Below are 19,419 nucleotides of genomic sequence, written 5' to 3'. Positions count from 1 at the left end.
TGACTTCTGTTCCAGCACTGGTATAAATGTGTAAATAAACAAATTACAGTTAGAATATATCCAGATGTCATGTCACTGACGTTTCCTCCACTAGGAAACTTCTCTGAAAAGTGCCAGAAATGTGTTACTGCTCAGCAGAAGGGCAAAAATATGATAAATCCTCAGAAACAGATGCCATTTCCAAATACAGCTGAGTGACTAATTTTTTTATTTTTCAGTTTAAAGGCCTAACTGAAAAATTAAAACAAAACCAAAAGAAGCCACAGTTCAATTTGAACTAATAACTGAACTTTTCTGTTTTTCTCAAACAAAAAAATAAAAACATTAAATTTCACGTTGAATGAAATGCTTCATAGTTTTCGTTTAGCTTTGAGTCATTTGGGATGTTTATTTCGCTTTCTTTTTATTTTGCTAATTTTCAGAATAAAAATGCTGTTTTGAAGTGAAAAGTTGAAACATTTTGTTTTGGAAAGGCCAAAATGAAATGTTTCAACATAACCCCCCCAAAAAACTATTTGCAATTTCAACCTGAATTCATTAATAACGTCAATGCCCTGAAAAATGCACTTTTCTGTTAATTTACTGTTTGCCCCCTAAAAAATTAGTCCAGCTCTATTTCTGCATTTTTTCTCTCAAGATAGAGGTCAGGATGAATTCTCAGCTTGGGTGCCTTGCTCAGTAAGACTGATTTTTTTTTTCTGGGAGCTTTTGAAAAGCAAAACAAATACACAGTCAGCCAAGGACTGGATGAGCACAAACACCATCTTTGTACCTTATCCTTCACTCCAACCTGAGCTCTGTGCTCCTCCATAGCTAAGACTCTGTGCTCTAGTCTTGGTTTTCGGAGCTTTCAAAGGGCTGGAAGTATTCTTTCTCAAAATCGCCCCTCCCTGCAGAGCCACTACCTCTCAAGATTGCTGAGTTCCTCAGGGGTGATAACTTTTGCTGTGGGTTAAAAGTTTTTCCTGGATGCAGGAAAGGGATCCTTGTCAGTAGCCAGCACAGGGGCATGGAACTCACTGCCAGAAAAGCTAAGGACCTGACACAACTCTGGCGTCGATAGGCTTCACATCATCCACACATTCATCCACACCCATGTGCACACACAACTTCTCCTCCACTAAAATTCACTACTCTGCCTGCTCTCGAATGAGGGAAAGAATATCAAAACAACAAGAAAAGAAGCGAATGTTCTAACCAATCCAACTTGCCTCTGGCCAAATGGAGAGAAGCATAAAATCGGGTTTCTGAGTTGACTACTCAGATTATTTACATTTTGTTGGTCACATAAATACCATGGGCAGGTGCATGAAATAAAAATCTTTAATGTCACTGTTGTGGTTAATACTGACACTTAAATACTGTCCTCTTTAGGAGCTTGATCCTGGAAGATGCTGGGCGTAAGACCCTGATCCTGGAAAACGTATAAGCATGGTCTTACCTGTAGGAACATGAATAGTCTCATAGTCTTTAATGGGACTACTCACATGCTTAAAGTTAACCACATGTTTAATTAAATTAATAGGCAGCAGGTTTAAAACAAATAAAAGGAAGTTCTTCTTCACACAGTGCACAGTCAACTTGTGGAAGTGCTTACCTGAGGAGGTTATGAAGGCTAGGACTATAACAGCGTTTAAAAGACAACTGCATAAATTCATGGTGGTGAAGTCCATAAATGGCTATTAGCCAGGATGGGTAAGGAATGATGTCCCTAGCCTCTGTTTGTCAGAGGATGGAGATGGATGGGAGGAGAGAGATCATTTGATCATCACCTGTTAGGTTCACTCCCTCTGGGGCACTGGCATTGACCACTGTCGGTAGACAGATACTGGGCTAGATGGACCTTTGGTCTGACCCGGTACGGCTGTTTTTATGTTCTTAACTGCTTTGCCAGATTGGGGCCAAACTTCTCACCTGCTTGCAGGATCAGGGCCTGGATGACAAAGTGCAATTCACATATCTGTCAGAGCAGCTGGGCCAAATTCATCTTCGGTGTAATTCTGTTTAAGTCAATGCTAAATTTAGCCCACTGTTTCTGTCTGCAGCTGCAGAAAGATAGCATTGTATCATTTCATGTTTGGAAAGGGTTCTTTGTAATTATAAGGGCTAAAAACTTTTTAGTTTAAATTCTGAAGAAACTAATGAGGTCACCTGAGAAGTGACAGAACTTAACAACAGGTGCCATCTAAAGTGCCAGTATGATTTAGCTGTACATGCTGTTTTCATCTGATGACAGATAAGAGGGAGTTGAAGGTAGAACCTAACTAGTTACTGAATAAAAAGGTATGAGGAGCAGAACTGGTGCATTGAATGAAGGCTACTAGGTAGGCTACTTTCCCTTAGGAGGGCCTTCTTAAACATTATAAGAGCAGAACAATCAATGAGCTAAAATTAGAAGATTTTAAAGATAACTTATGTGACATAAGATTTCTTCAGTAAAAATAAAACATTTTAACATTGAAACCTTTCCATATGAAAGCAGCTGATTCTATTACAAAGAAAACCAACAAAAGCTTTGTTGGGATACCTGGCAGTTCTGTGAATTATAGTATACGTGCAAGAAAGAAGTAACTCCAAAATACATGGAAAGCTGTTCTTGGTTGTGCACCACAGATAAGCTCATTCTTGAGAGTCCACTAAGTAAATTTAGAAGAGCTGCCCCCTGGAAACGATAATGAGTTGCCCCTCTATGTTCACATTGACTCATGATAAGCATTTTAGATTATTGTTGTTTTTAATAAAAACCCTTTCTTTCGACAGTTGCCAAAGTTGTGTTTTAGATTGCTTGCTACTATAAGGAACCTAGTTTTGCAGTAAACTGTTCCAAAATAAAGAATGGGCATTTTAACAAAAGTCTTTCAGGAAAATACTTATCTGACAAAGATAATGATTTTTTAATAGATTTTTCCTAAAAGTGTCCTTTATTGAGGCAGTGATTAAAGTGTATCCCCGCTGAGTTATAATGTGCTTCCATAGTACAACTTAACGTCACGTTAATCAACCTGAACACATAAAAATACAATAGAAGGGGAGGCTGGTGGTGTAGAGCTATCTGATACATGGGGGTCATTTCAGACACCATTCAGAGTGGAAAAATCTCTCACCAGTGATTGCAAAAATGAGAGTCTACATTTTTACAAGAAAGGGTCGTTGTCTGCTTTTTTTATTTTTATTTTTATTTCATTTGTTTGTGCTTAGTTATTTTAAACTTTGCTCATGAGAATGGTTCCTGATGGCACCTATAGCCTGATCCTGCTCTCATTACAGCCACTATGAACACTCCTATTGCACTTGTTTTTTTGAGTTTTTTGAGGACACAATGGAGTAATTCAGTCATACTCCATCATATCTCAGTACCATACATACAGTAAAATGCTGGACACTTAAGGCAACATTTTCAAGAAAATTTGAGTGACTTAAGAGTCCTAAGTCCCATTTTCAAAAGTGACTTAGGTCTCATTGAAAGTCAAAGCATGCACAGGAATAAAAATTTGAGACTTCTGGAAGGGCACCTTTTGTACTCCCTCCACTTCCCCAGGGCCGGAATTGCTCATTCTCCTTCCTCAGCCCCAGGGCCAGAGGAGCTCTGTGACACCCCACAGTCCTGGGGCTGGAGGAGCTCACTCTCTCATCTCTGTGGCCCTAGGGCCAGAGGAGCTTGCCCCCCCTTCTGCATGCCCCTGTGAAAATCAATGGGACTCAAGTTCCTAAATCACTTAGAAGCTTTTGAGAATGTCACCCTTAATCTAAAACTGCAGGCAGCATTGGGCAATCACAATTCCAGGTCATTATGCAGGTTTCTTAAAAAAAAAAGAAAAATGATGCATGTTATAAAACAGATAAAATTGACGCCTATTTCAAGGGTAGCTTCCTTCAGCTGCTTGGGGCTGCCGTTCCAAAAGCTTGGTATAAATATGGTCACTTTGGCATCCAGCAGGGATTGTGCTGAGTGTTTTCAGCTCCAACTCAAGTAAATGGGAGTTGTGGGTGCTCGGTGCATCACAGCAGAGACCTTTTGAAAACCCCTTAAATCAGGCTCTAACATATTTCTCCCCCCATCAACAGAGTTTGTAGAGGATTGAAAATGCGTTTCTGGAGGCAGTTCTTCTAAAGCTGAATTCTCAACCTGGAGGTTGGGAACAGATATCTGCAGGTTGTGACTATCTTGCTATTCCAATACTGGGAAATGGGAGAGGGGTCCCAGTTACAACCTAGCTAGATGAGGAGGCCTAGGGTGATCAGGTGGGTCGCAACATGACAAAGGTTTGGAACTCCTGTTTTACGATGTGACTGACACAAAACATGGTCTCATGTGGCCTACAATGCCTCCACCTGTTTTCTCCGCTCTCTTTTCTCTTTTTCTTTTTCAAATGCACATTGCCCTAAATAGTGAATCTGATGGATCACTGTGTGATGGTGTCCACAGACATATTTCCAGTGCCTGCAATAAGCCCCATCATACTCAATAGAGACCTTCACCAAGGGTGAAAAAGTTTGCTATGAGTAATATTTTAAAATCTGTTTTTGCCCAAACAAATCATTGCATCTGTTTTGTAACTATCATTTGTACAATCTGTACTTGTATTTAAGCACTTTAAATATGTAGAAGATTGTTTAACTGTAATGGGAGGTTAGAGGCCAAACTTTTCTGCTTAACAAGCCATTCTGAAAGACAGTCGCCATTAAACCTACCACAATTAAGATTCTTATAATAAATTGAAAAATGAAAAAAATTCCTTCTGCCTCCCACACTTCTAGACTGAGTTCAGAAGAGGCAGCTGTGAATGGGGAAAAAAATTGAATCTGAAGTCTATTATGCAAGCTAGCGGTCAGCTTTGTAATACGGTTCAGGCCACCTCTCTCTTTCTGAGAAAAGTAATGCAGAGATGAAGATTGAGCCTGATTCTGCATTCTGTTACGCTGGTTTGATGCCTCTTTAACGCCATCAAAATGGAGTACAGAATTGGACCTTTCGGCTTTTATATTTTTTAATAGCTATATGTGCCTCGAAACTCAGGGTAACCTGTGGAGTCTCTATACATGAGATGAGCCTGAACTATCAGCCCAGATGTGAATGATCTCAGACTTGGCTCACATTAGGATCCATCTTGGAAATGTGCAGTTAGGACCCCTCTCTAATGCCCTCCACGGTCTGATTTTTGTCAAACATCCCACAGCTCCCATTACCTCAATGCCTGAAAATCAGGCGATGGTTTTCTCTTGAGATGACTTTGGGCAGTCCATGAAAATGTGCAATGTGGGTCAATCAACCACAGATGATTCCTTCTGAGATGAAGGACCTGACTCTTCCATTCCTGTTGCACCAGAAGCTCCCACTGAAAGGGCTGAGGGCTAAGCCCTAGGACTCTGTATTTACTAATAAAAATGTAGGACTAGATTTTGTCACAGAGATACAGCCCAAATTGCAATCTAGTCCTTAGTATTTTTGTTTCCGCGAGCCCTAAATAAGAATCTGTGAAAGCTGCAGTTTTTTGCATGTCATCTATGTAAGATACAGAGACACTGATGTCACCATTAAAAAGATACACTTTGCCAACAGCATCTGACACCTACTTTATTGCCATATGCACAGAACAACTATGCAGTCTCTGATAAGCTGTGTGCTAACTGCTGGTGAATGTTGACTGGTAATGGTGCCAACAGTAGATGTGCTGAATAAAACACTTACTTGCATTGCTTACTTTGCAGCAGTTTAGAATTCTAAACCTTTCCACATTTTCTCATAGGACGTTCTGTTTTCTTCAATGAGTCATGGAGTCAGCAAGCAACACAGGTTTGGGGAACATCATAAACAAGGTGTGCCAAAATGAAACCTCCTCAAAAGCAAATGCTAGTAGGGAGCGAACCGTAGCAGCCAACAAACTGAATGATATTCCGGAAGCATTGCAAGAGGTGAAAAAACACCCTGGGGAAACAGCAGTAGAAAATGTAATGGAGAGAATAAAAATGGCAAAGAACGGCAAGGAAAAACAAAGTCATGATTTAGACAGAGCAGGATTTAAACGGAAATTAGAGAGTGAAGAAAAGCCAGCTGTGAAAAAAGAGGCAAGAATGTTAGAGCTTGATAATCAGTTAGCCACAACGCCTCTGCCTCATATTCCTCTGAAAAGTCTAATGGATGTGGAAATAAAGTTGGTCTACATTGATGAGGAGGATATTACATATGAGTTCGTTGGGTCCATGGCATCTACCAGCACACAATCAATGTGTCGAGATGTTGAAATAGTAGACTCTCTGAGTGCACCTAATTTCAGCTTTCTGCCACAGATTGACAAATGGCTTCAGGTAGCCTTAAAAGATGCCAGCACTTGCTATAGACAAAAGAAGTATGCAGTAGCAGCAGGGCAGTTCAGAACAGCACTTGAGGTATGAGATTAAAGTAGTATAGATTAAACGCAGAAAACTATGAAATGCAAGGCTATGATTGCACTGAATGGTTCTGACAACATCATAATGAGCAATGGTCACAAAAGTATGTTTATGGTCTCGTCAGAATCTTGCAATGTGATTTCAGGCCAAATCTGCAAACATAAATCCTGGGGGTTGTGAGGCATTATAATAAACACAACAAAGCTCAAGTGATTTGTGGTGTTAACTGAACCCTAATGTACTGTAATATACTGTATGAGGGGGAAAATTTGACTGCTAGGATAAATGCATTGTTGCTCTACAGAGCGCAAGGATGGATCAGTGGTTAGTGCATGAGCCACTCCAAAGACTTGGGTTCAATTTCCTACTTTGCCACAATGTGGCCTTGAGCAAATCATTATATCTCTCTCTGTTTCCATTCCCTATCTGTACAATGGGGATAAATAGTACTTCCATACTTCATAGGGGTGTTTGTGAGGATAAACACATTAAAGCTCATAAGGCACTCGGATACTGCAGTAATAGGGATCCTGTGAGTACCTAGGATCAATGTTTCTCCTTGTTCATTGCCATTACGATCCATCTTTAACCCCAACTTTTTCCTGTCGCCTTATGAACAGATCTGTGTTGGGCTTATGATTATTATTATCAGAGCTATGCAAGCAATAGTTATTTTGATTCAGTGGCCAAACCAAAGAAAAAAATAATTATGAGCCAAACTATACACTTTTTCATTTTTTAACTTAAAATTGAAGCAAATTTCAAAACAAAGAGTCCTTTAAAATCAAAACACTTTCTTTTGAGAATGTCGACACAAAATGTTTTAGTTTTGGGGGAGGAGGAGGAAATTTTTTCTTTGTTTTTCAAGCAAAACAATTCAGTGAATTTGACACAAATCTGTGAAATGTTTCAGTTGACCTGAATCTGCATGTAAGGCTTTAGCTGAAAAAATTCACCCAGCTCTAACTGTTATGTCCTTCTTGTGAGGGAATGTGACATCAGAGGTAAATAAACCAATTATAATTTTCTACTTTCTCCCTTAATGCATTTGCATCTTATTAGTTAAAACATATCATAATATTTTTAATAAAAAATAAAATCTTTGGATGCATATCTGGAAAAAATTTTTTTGATTCATATTCCTTTCACTGTAACTGGATCAGAACTACAGAAGCAAAGTGAACCTGGATGATCTGAAACCCCACACCTCTTATACTCCCATTTACTGTATACTAAAGTTTTCATGTTCATCTGAATCCCTAAATTACTTTAATGTATCCCATTGTGGTTTTAAATGATTCACCGCCATTTGTTGCAAATAGAAATCTATACAGACAGGCAACTGAGGGCTGATGGACCACAGTGAGTCAGAAGAAAATAATTCTATGTTCCCTTATAACATCCAGGACAATGGGTAGAGGTCTGCCTACCAGTAGACGGAGATAGGAGTAAAGCAACATTTTTGTCACTTGTCTGATAAAAGGAAAGGATCTTGCCCAGTTGTTTTCCTCTTCCAGCAGATATGCCTATAAATAGTTCTTTCAGTGGCCAGGCAACAGTAGAATTTAGTTATTTATTACTTTTAATTTGATGATTTCCACCCCATTCCTCCAGTCACTTAACTTCTGCTGGGATTAGACAGATTGTAGAGTGCTTTGCAGGGAAGGTTTTGAGTTTGTGTGAAGTTGTGGTTTGCTCTTGTATTCCTTAGAGCACTCTATGTAACCCCTGACTGTTATGTGTGGTCCTTTTTCTCCTAATTATCAGGGATCAATCTGCTAGATAGCAGCCCTCTGTGGATATAGCCCAATTTTTCTCACCAACTAAGAGACCAGAGCTTCAGCTTCAGTGATGACTGCAAAATCTCAGCTGCTCCAGACACAAAAGAAATAAGATCTTGGCTAAGATTTCCAAAACCGAGAGATGATTTTGAGTGACTATTCTTAGTGGCCCAAGCACCTTAAAGGAATCTAATCTTCAGAGGGTGGGTGCTCTGCACTTTCTGAAAAATCAGGCTCCCAAAATTAAAGCTCCCAAAATCCCTAGTTAGTTTTGAAAATCTTGGCCAAGTTTGTGAGTGAGGTACCATAGTTTCACCAGTGCTATAATAACTTCCTAAATGAATGGAATAAAAGGAGGACTTCCCATGGCTTTAATAAGAATACAGTGAATTCTATTGGAAGAGAAGGAAGAGAAAAATTGTGGCATTTTTAGGAAGTCACAGCATTGCAAAGTTATGCCCAGATTTCTTTGGTGCTGCCAGTCTCAGTTAATTATATTGGAAATCCCTTGTGTTATAACCATGTAATTCAAACTGTGCCAGTAGAAGTCATGGTTCATAATAATCACATAATGGGCAAGGAATTAGACGTAATCAGATTTTAGTTTGCCTGTCATGTTTCCATAATGCTGCTATAAAACTGACATAATCGCAAAAAAGCACCAGTTTTTTTTACGTCTTTATCAGATTGATGTGCAGTCTCTCTCTCTTGCTCTTGCTCTCTCCTCTTTTAAACAATGAAAGATAACAGAAATTGGATTACAATTGCCGGGAACAGGCTATGATAAACTGTTTGCTTGTGTGCAGAATCAACCTTAATGATGGCATCAATCTCTCTTAATCATTAGTGATTAGCCTGTTACACTTGTGCCACGCTGCAGCCAAAGTCTGCATCAAAAGAAGTGATATTACAGCATTTTGAAGGCAGTGTCTCCAGAAGTTCATATAGTTGCCCTATAAAGCTTGAGTGATGGATAAGGCAACAGCCCAAGTTAGTCTTGCCTTGTTTCCCAATAAGTATTGCAAAATCTCACCTATAAAGGGCTATTAAGAATTTGGAAGCTAGAAGTTTTACCTAGCCTGATGTTAGGCTCCTAAGTCATATTTAGAGTCTAAATAAGTGGCCTGATTTTTAGAAGTGCCAAGCATATAGCAGCCACTACCTCTCCTCCACCATCCCCCTTAACTTCACTGAGCCATCATCTTGGCCATTATCCTTATCAAAAAGTACATAGATTTCTATCTTGGCTTTATGAAGGAGGACAGGAAAATGTTGATTCTACACAGAAATCATTAAAAAAGCAAATTTTTTGAGGGTGATGCTTATTGACATCTGGCCTAGCTTTCTGGTTTCTAAGGACTAATTTCAGAGGGACTGATATTTAGACTCTTATTTTAGACACTTTATTGAGCAAATCAAGGTGACTGGAAGTTGTAGTTATTTAACTCATCTCTTCCTGCAAATATCCACAAAATTCCTCCATGCTTTATAATTATGTGCAAAAGCATAAGTGTATCAGAATAGCCATACTGGGTCAGACCAATGGTCCATCTAGCCCAGTATCCTGTCTTCAACAGTCACCAATGCCAGATGCTTCTGAGGGAATGAACAAAACAGGGCTATTATCATATGATCCATTCCCTGTTGTCCTGTCCTAGCATCCAGCAGTCAGAGACACAAAAAGTATGAGGTTACATCCCTGACAGTCTTGGCTAGTAGCTATTGAGAGATCTAATCTCCATAAATGTATGTAATTCTTTTTTTGAACCCCATTATAGTTTTGGCCTTCATAACATCCTTTGGCAATGAGTTTCACAAGTTGACTGTGCGTTGTGTGAAAAAGTGCTTCTTTATGTTTGTTTTAAATCTGCTCCCTATTAATGTAATTGGTTGACCTCTGCTTCCTGTGTGTATGACTAAATAACCCTTCCTTATTTACTTTTTCCACACCATTCATGATTTTAGAGACCTCTGTCATATCCCCCCTTAATTGTCTCTTTTCCAAGCTGAACAGTCCCGTCTTTTTAGTCATATGGAAGCTGTTTCATGCTCTTAATCATTTTTGTTGTCCTTTTCTGTACCTTTTCCATTTCTAAAAGGTCTTTTCTGAGATGGGGTTACAAGAACTATACCGTAGATTTATATGGTGGCATTATGATATTTACTATCTTATTATCTATCTCTTTCCTAATGGGTCCTAACATTCAGTTAGCTTTCTTGACTGCTGCTGCACATTGAGCAGATGTTTTCAGAGAACTACCCACATTGACTCTGTGATGGGGCACCTGCCCCACACTGGGCTCTAAGGAGTTAACAGAGCTAAGGGAGGCTGCTCAGGAGGCAGCCAATCAGCAAAGGGCTGAGGGGAGCAGCCAGTTAGGGCCTGGCAGGCCCCTATAAGAAGAGCTGCAGGGCAGAGTAGCTTCAGTTACTCCCTGGGGCTTGAAGAGGGAGAAAGACTGGCTGCCTTGCAGGCTGAAGACAGCAAGCACCCTGGACAAAGCAGTGCTACAGGCAGAGACCTGGCGAACAGCTAAACACAGCTTCTGGTGGTCCGCAGGGATCTGCAGGCTGAGTCCCAGAGGGAGGGCAAAGAGGGTGCTGGGACTACAGGGAAGTGGCCCAGGGAAATCTACCAAGGAGTCGGAGGGGGCACAGCAAGCAGCAGCCCTCTACAGGGTGCCGCCCCCACTCGCCACTGGGAAATGGCAAGACTGCAGTCTCCACTGAGAAAAGTGGTTGGACAGGGATTGCAGAGACAGCTCCCAGAAGAGGGGAGCACAGTGTATGGTATAGCCAGAGGGTTGCATCACTGAAGAGGACACTGCTGTCCTTAGAGGGATGTAGGTCCAGGAGCAGAAGAAGTGACAGCACCACCAAAGCAGGGCACACTGGCTGCTAGAGGTAATTCCTGTATTGGCCATGAGGAGGTGAGTCATACCCAGTTACAGACTCCAAGATGTCTTCTTGAGTGGCAACAGGGTCTAAATGATCTATCTCATTTTGTATGTATAGTTCAGATTATGTTTTCCAATGTACATTACTTTGTATTTATGAACATTACATAAGAATGACCATTCTGGGTCAAGAATGGCCATTCTGGGTTAGACCAATGGTCCATCTAACCCTGTATCCTGTCTTCCAACAGTGGCCAGTGCCAGGTGCTTCAGAGGGAATGAACATAGCAGATAATCATCAAGTGATTCATCCCCCGTTGCCCATTACCAGCTTCTGGCAACAGAAGCTAGGGACACTTCAGAGCATGATTTTGCATCCCTGACCATCCTGGCTAATAGCCATTGATGGACCTACCCTCCATGAATTTATCCAGATCTTTTTTGAATCCTTTTTTGAATAGATGTGTTCATCTATGTGTCTGGTTATTCTGTTCTTCACTATAGTTTCAACCAGTTTGCCTTTTACTGAAGGTAGACGTACTGGCCTATAATTGCCAGAATCATATCTGGAGCTTTTTTTAAAAAAAATGATATCACATTAGCTATGCTCCAGTCATCTGGTACAAAAGCTGATTTAAGTGATAGGTTATGTACCACAGTTAGTAGTTCTGCAATTTCATATTTGAGTTCCTTCAGAACTCTTGGGTGAATGCCATCTGGTCCCGGTGACTTAATACTATTTATATAATTTAATAATTTTTAATTTTTAATCTTGGCCTGAACAATATTCTGTTAAGGAGTTCTACAGGTTGACTGTGTGTTTTGTGAAGAAATACTTCCTTCTGTTTGTTTTAAACCTGCTGCCTATTAATTTCATTTGGTGACCGCTAGTTCTTGTGTTATGAGAAGGAATAAATAACACTTCCTTATTTACTTTCTTCATTATTTTATAGACCTTGTCATATCTCTCCTTAGTTGTCTCTTTTACAATCTGAAAAGTCCTAGTCCTAATAATCTCTCCTCATATGGAAGCTGTTCCATATCCCTAATAATTTTTGTTGCCTTTTGGATTCCAAATGCCATTTTTTCATCAGTCACCCAGTTATGCAAGATCCTGTCGTAACTCTTCACAGTCTGCTTTGGACTTAACTATTTTGCATAATTTTGTATCATCTATAAATTTGCCATCTCACTGTTTACCCCTTTTTCCAGTTCATTTATCAATATGTTGAACAGCGCTGGTCCCAGTATAGATCCCTGTGGAACTCCACTGCTTACTTCTCTCCATTCTGAAAACTGACCATATATTTCTACCCTTTGTTTCCTGTCTTTTAACTAGTTACCAATCCATGAGAGGACCTTCCCTCTTATCCCACGACAGCTTTCTTTGATTAAGAGCCTTTGGTGAGGGACCTTGTCAAAGGCTTTCTGAAAGTCCAAGTACACTATATCCACTTATCAACCTTGTTTACAAGTTTGTTGACACCTCCCCCCGTTAAAAAATTCTAATAGAGTGGTGAGGCATGATTTCCCTTTACAAAAGCGTGTGGACTCTTCCACAACAAATTGTGTTCATCTATGTATCTGGTTATTCTGTTCTTCACTATAGTTTCAACCAGTTTGCCTTTTACTGAAGGTAGACTTACTGGCCTATAATTGCCAGAATCATATCTGGAGCTTTTTTAAAAAAAATGATATCACATTAGCTATGCTCCAGTCATCTGGTACAAAAGCTGATTTAAGTGATAGGTTACGTACCACAGTTAGTAGTTCTGCAATTTCATATTTGAGTTCCTTCAGAACTCTTGGGTGAATACCATCTGGTCCCGGTGACTTATTACTATTTAATTTATCAATTTGTTCCAAAGCCACCTCTACTGACACCTGAATCCAGGACACTTACTCAGATTTGTCATCTGAAATACTGACTCAGGTGTGGAAATCTCTCTTCCATCCTCTGCAGTGAAGAATGCAAAGAATTCATTTAGCTTCTCTAGAATGGCCTTGTCTTCCTTGAGTGCTGCTTTAGCACCTCGACTGTCCAGTGGGCCCTCTGATTGCTTAGCAGGCTTCCTGCTTCTGATGTACTTCAAAAAAATTGCTGTTAGTTTTTGTGTCTTTTGCTCATTACTCTTCAGATTCTTTTTTGGCCTGCCTAATTATAGTTTTACACTTGACTGCCAATAAGTTAATGAACATTATGGTTAAGAGTTTTCATGGGCCAGGAAATTCAAACTTATGGTTCCCAAAGCAATTGTCAGTAAGACGCTTGGCACCTCAAGTGAGTCTTCAATGCAAAACAATCACAGATACCATTCAGATTTAAGGAAAGAAATTATTGTTTTATTCTGACATAACATTTGTTTATTTTGAGTCTGAGGCACTGATCCAAAAAAAGCATACACCAAGCTTTAAGTGCATGAGCAGTTTCATTGGAGTCAAGTGCTACCATAACACAAACAATCAATAACAATAATATCAGTTATTTTCTTAAAATATCCCTTGCACACCTACCTACAGCATCAACACTTTTCTGTCCCTGTTTTAGAGGTGCCTGCACTAGTGACACTATCCTTGTTTTTCTCAGAGTACGTCCTATGTACTAACCTGATAATACGTTTGCACATGTAAATGTTGATTTTGAAAGTCTGACTCTAAAGATGTCACATTTCATTAATCAAGGGAAAATATTTGGAGAAGAGGAAAATTGAATTTCGTGTCTCATTCAGAGACTCTTGTATTAGACAGCATGCTATTGATCACCACAGACACTATAAAAGTGCTGTTATCAAGAGAAGAATAAGTTGCCTTTTACCATTTCTTTACTGTTTATCAGCCATTAAAATAATCAGATAGGATTTTTTGCTGCATTATACTTGATCTGGAGTAGGACAAAATAATGTTTCCTTGGAGATGTCTCATCAATGGAGCTTAAGAACTAAGTGGTTTCTGCCACTAGCAAGGAGAACACCTGAAGAAATTGATGTACTGTCCCTGTATCTTGGCAATATGGTATGTGGAGAGGAAAGCGCTGTAAATTCACCTTAGTTTTTGGCCTCCATCTGTTGGAACAGAAGGAAACATCTGAATTGCTATGACGGGATATGAGAAATAACTCTTCCACTTTATCAGATGTAACACCGACAGACCTCCATTGTTGGTGGGCAGGATTGAACCTGGAACTTCTGGAACTTAGTACATGAGCCTCTACTACATGAGCTAAAATCTCACTCTCTCACTTGCGCTCTCTCTCTCGTCACCACTAGATGATACAGAACATCACACCTAGGAGGAGTGCGGGTTACAAAAGCTCTACAAAACTCAGACTTACATATGTCAAAAAATATCGTTGTAGCCATTTGTTAATAACTTAGCTAGCAAGAAACATGGTGCCTTGGGGGAGGCGGAGAGAGGGTCAAAAGATCTGTTCTTAAATTAATCTTCCCAGCATTAGAAAGTGTAAAAATACTTCATAAACATCATGCAGTGTCATACATCTTTTAAAACTTTAAATTTTGCACTCTGTTGTCCTGAAAATGTTTCTCCCAGTCATTAAACCAAAAATGAAAGAAGTTAACAATACTCTGTTACTTAAGAGCATAGAAAGAATCCCATAGTATTGCAGTATATACTATATCCAGAGCTGCGTGTGTCTCTGGGATATGAAATTCATCCCACAAGTGAGGTGAAGACCTCAAATAAAGTGTGATTAATTCACAAGAGCGCCATCGTGGTCTTTTTCATGAGCTGGATTATTTCAATATTCCACAGATAGCTATTATGGGCTCTGCGTCTGTGACACTGATTCAAGCATTAGTGTCTCTTTTTTTTAAGCGCACTTTCTCATTTTAAATTAACCCTCTGTGTGACTTGCTGTTGCCTTGTGAAACAAGCTATTGGCAGGGACACTATCTCCACCTTCTCAACAACACCATCCTTGAAGGTCAGACATTTGGGAAGAGAAAATTAGGGTGGTAGGGTACGGTGGACATAATTACAATTAGGCAATCAGATCCAACATAGCCTTCCATCATGTGGCTTATTACATATCTTCTATGCAAATGAGGCATGAAGCAAAGATGAGTATTTCCCAAGCAGCTGCAACACTTACACACAAAATAGAAGGATAATCTGAAATAGCATGGTCAGATAGTGCCTGCTAGGCACATCTGCCCTGCATGGAGACAATGTAGACCCCTCTGCTGCAGTGGGCACTTTGGGAGGCATTGAGCACAGTGTCTGCTAGAACTCTTAGGGTGTGCAGCCACTGCACCATGCTTGGAGATATATAGGATAGATTCTTTTCTGCAGCCAGTAAACTCTTACTAGCTGCTCTGAGGGATAGGGGCAGCCATTTAGTGCCTTCTCCATGTTCCTTCCTGTGCCTTTTGGCATGGCTTGTATCCCAGGAAGTACACAGGGGACTGCAATTGCAGCTGATTCATGCACAGGCATGAAAGAGAAGAGAGGGCATCTCCATGTTATTTCACCCAGCCCCTCCTCATTGTGCCCCTGAACAAGTCAGCCACAGTCTGACCTCTATGAACTGAAAAATCCCATGGGCTGAAGCTGGAAATTCAGTGTCTGTACTGTATTGCTTTTCAGACCTGAATCAGACCCTTAAGTTATTTTATTATCATCAAGGCAGCCAATAGGAACCCCATCCAAGGATCAAGGCCCCATTGCTGCAGAGACGAAGATAGCCCTTGCCTCCAGAGTTCTTGGACTCAAGATGCTGAGCTTATACTCCAGTAGTAAAGTTTTTATCCTCTAGTAACAAAGCTGTTCCTTAAATGTATGTGCTGAATTTAACTTTCTTGAAGAAAAGCCTCATAATCAGCAGTTTTTCTCTCCCTATAGTACAGTAATTATATTTTTAGACCTCAAACCCAAGACATTGATTTTTTTCCCCACTGCTACTTATTGTCTTTTATTGCTCTAGAAGATTATAGATCAGGGATGTGAAATTTACAGATGGATCAAATCTGGTTTGTGGAATGGAGTGAGATTCTGTTATAATGATCCATTTGGGCATAAACTTCACCTTTTCATCACTGAATTTGAATCTTTCTGTCTTCTAGGCATTTCTAGCGTGCCTATCACCATGGTAGAGCTAAAATCTGCACAGCTATTTGTCCATAAGGGATCTATCTCACTCTGCCCTACTCCTTGTTTGAGCTGATGTTACTTACTTGGCTTACACAATGCTTTTTCTCAAAGAATGCTATGTGTGAATCCATAAAAGAATGTGTTTCCCCCATCAGACTTGTGCAGAAGCAAAATCCCTATTACAGAAGGGTCAGAGAATATTTTGATATCCTTTCAGGGCCAAAGCAGATCAGTCATTTTATAATTAGTTCTAACTGGCATCTTGACATGCTATTAAATTATTTACCTGCAGGTGATGGGCATTCAAAAGCCCAAAATATTTTCCTATTTCCTTGGAAACATTAATAAACAAAATAATAATAACTGTATTAAAAAAGTCACCCTTACCTGTCACTTACAGCTGAAACTCCCACTGCTCTGTATGGGTGACAGGTAAATGTATCACTGCCAGTGAGAAACTAAGATGTGGTCCTCAGTAGGCATCATACAGAAAAGGAAGGATGGTCCAGTGGTAAGGGTATTTGTCAGAGAGATGGGTTCAATTTCTTGTTGACACAAGCTTCCTGTGTGAACTTGGGCAAGTCTCTTAAAGTTGCTGGACCTCCTGGAAATCAAAATGGGGTACTTGTTCTTCTCTACCTCACAGGAGTGTTGTGAGGATGAATATATTAAAGCTTCTGAGGTGCTCAGATCCTATAGTAATGGCAGACAGAGAAGTACCACAGTCAATTTGATAGCAGGTGGTTGTGTTTGAATAGACAGTTTAGAGATCTTGCATGCTGGGGAGCTTCTTTCCTACTTAGTAGGCTGGAACCATCTCTAAACTTTCCTAAATATTGCACAGAAATGCAGTGGGTGGATCCAATAATAAGGAGGCCCCAGATATGATTTGTGATGAATTTATTTTAACTAATATTTTATTACCTGTATTTATGAGCCATGCAACCCACTTCTGAGCGTGTTTTCGATAAGTTCAAAACCATCAATTAATAGTGATTCACCAACAATTACGAACTGGCAGGCAATTGCTAGATTAGTCACTGTCACCTCAATAAGGTGAAAGGAACCCCAAACCACCAACTCCACCCAATTCTATACGCCTGAGTTACCTTCTGCCTAAGCCATTGCACAAAGGCCAGGGTCAAAGTGTGAGTCTTGCCCTATGTTAGGTACTTTTATGGCCCTATCAACACAATATCTGAGCACCTCACAGACACTAAGGCAAGTACTTTCACTATATCCCCATGAGACAGGGAAGTGTAATTGTCCCTACAGTTACAGATGGGGATGTGAAGAGCGAGATTAAGTAACTTGCCCAGGTTCACACAGGAAGTCGTTGACACAGCCAGGAGATGAAGCCAGCTCTGCTTTGGCTCAGTTCAGTGCCTTAAGCATGACTCCATGCTTCTTCCTAGAATCAAGGCACTTCCACAGAAAAGCTCCCTGTCACCAGTGTCTGGGAATTTACATGGTGGGACAATTAATTAGAGCACCTGGGCTGGTGGCCACTGTCTGGAAGGTGCGTAATAGGACTACACAGGGCACAAGGATTATTATTTAATTTGTGACTGTGGCATTTCATGACTGGAAACAACTTTGATTGAAAACATGGTGACATTTGGCTTAATTTGTAGGGAGAACTATCTGGGCAAGTACGGAGTAAGTCCAAACATCAACAGCAGAGATTGAATAGCACAGGCAGGTGGTGGTAACGGTGGAGGTGTTATGTTATAGTATTTTTTACCTGAAGAGTCTTTAAATCAAACTGCTGCACACTTATACAGACTCCTCTGAGAAGAGAGCTGAAGATGCAGGCTGAAGTGGGCACTCTGCTTTGGTAAGTGTTCATGGACCGATTGGAAGGTAACTTATCTATGAGGACAGGTTGGAGAAAATATGTTATTAAAGTACTTTATTTCCATTTAGAGATTCACACCAGCACATAAAGACAACAGACAGTGACAGCTTTTACCAGACCCATTTGTTATTTTACGCTCTCTAAGGTTGAACAGGAGTAAGATGAATATAAGTGCTGAAAAGCTGTATACCTGTGAAGCAAACAATGAAAGGTGTAGGTGGGTGTGGACAGGTTCTGGATGCTTTGGGGGAGGGCTTTGGTTTTGCTTGTTGATAATGAAAGTGAGATTCACAGGTTTCTAATACCTTGTGCTGACAACAGCATTCAGAGCAAGACTCTCTTTGGAGTTTACCCCACCACACATATTACTGGAATTGTGAAAGCGAGGGAGGCTATGCTGATACTGCTTGAAAATAACTTCCGCAAATGGTTGCTTTTCACCAGTTCTGGTGAGTTGGCCATCCAAGTGAAACAATTACTTCTGTTTCTCACCGATGTTACCTTAAGACTTGGCTTGGTGCACTGAGATGTGTGAACATTTGTATATACTGGTAGAGTTAAATGCCATTGTGTCTTTGGGTGGGATTTGAATGAAGAGAAGCTGGGGAATGATATAGTGAGACTGGGAGTTGGCTGAGGGCAAGGTGGTCAGATTAACAGGAAAGGAACATAAATTGAATGGCTGCATTTGGGTGGACTGAATGTATCCAAAAACCAGAAGAAAGGAGGCTGCAGGAATCAAGAGAGGAGAGAGAAAAGCTGAAGAGGACCCCTTGGTTACAAGCCTGGTTGACAGGATAATGGTGTAGCAAGAAGTAACAGAGAACAGGTGCCGAAATTTGCATTTCCTTTCACTAGTAGAGTGAATCTGTCCCTTATCTGGGCTAACATATTAACATCTCATGTTGTGGATGTGTGATACTAGATGTGGTAGATCAGAAAGTGCCATGAGACATTTGCAAGACAAGATGCTCTATAAATGAGATTTGATTGTATTGCTCAGACCACAATAGCTCCTCTGGAACCACCACGGTATATAGATTCAATAATATATGTTTAATTGCAGAGTGTGGGTTTTTGCTTCCCTGACCACACCTTTCACCTTGGCAATGTTCACATCTGGAGCATATTGGGAAATAATGATTCCTAATGGGGGCCACAGTTTTATAGTATGGCACACACAGGTTAGTATGATGGTGGATTCATTTCTGTAAAATGGATGACATTTTCTGAAAACTTAATGTCCTGATTTAACACTTCTGATGTAAATAATTTATGATAACAGCACCAGCTGCATGTTACAAGTAAGGTAGAACTTTGGACTGAGATTAGGAGACTAGACGGGCATGACTAAGGGGTGGGACTGCTGCAGGGACTGTATGCT

General features: G+C 40.2%; 1 protein-coding gene across 1 annotated transcript in view; it reads left to right on the top strand.

Annotated features, from left to right (window-relative positions):
* The first annotated feature begins 5,772 nt into the window (after nucleotides 1-5,772).
* Nucleotides 5,773-19,419, top strand: part of SPATA16 (spermatogenesis associated 16) — a 117,019-nt gene continuing 103,372 nt past the window's right edge. Inside the window, exon 1 of the mRNA XM_050965971.1 lies at nucleotides 5,773-6,387. Coding sequence (XP_050821928.1) covers nucleotides 5,773-6,387 — 615 coding nt within the window. The remainder of the gene's footprint in view (nucleotides 6,388-19,419) is intronic.

This window comes from Gopherus flavomarginatus, chromosome 8 (genome assembly GCF_025201925.1).
Source record: "Gopherus flavomarginatus isolate rGopFla2 chromosome 8, rGopFla2.mat.asm, whole genome shotgun sequence".
Taxonomy (NCBI): Eukaryota; Metazoa; Chordata; order Testudines; family Testudinidae; genus Gopherus; species Gopherus flavomarginatus.
The sequence above is the reverse complement of the archived record's forward strand: the minus strand, read 5'-3'. Positions and strand labels throughout refer to the sequence as shown.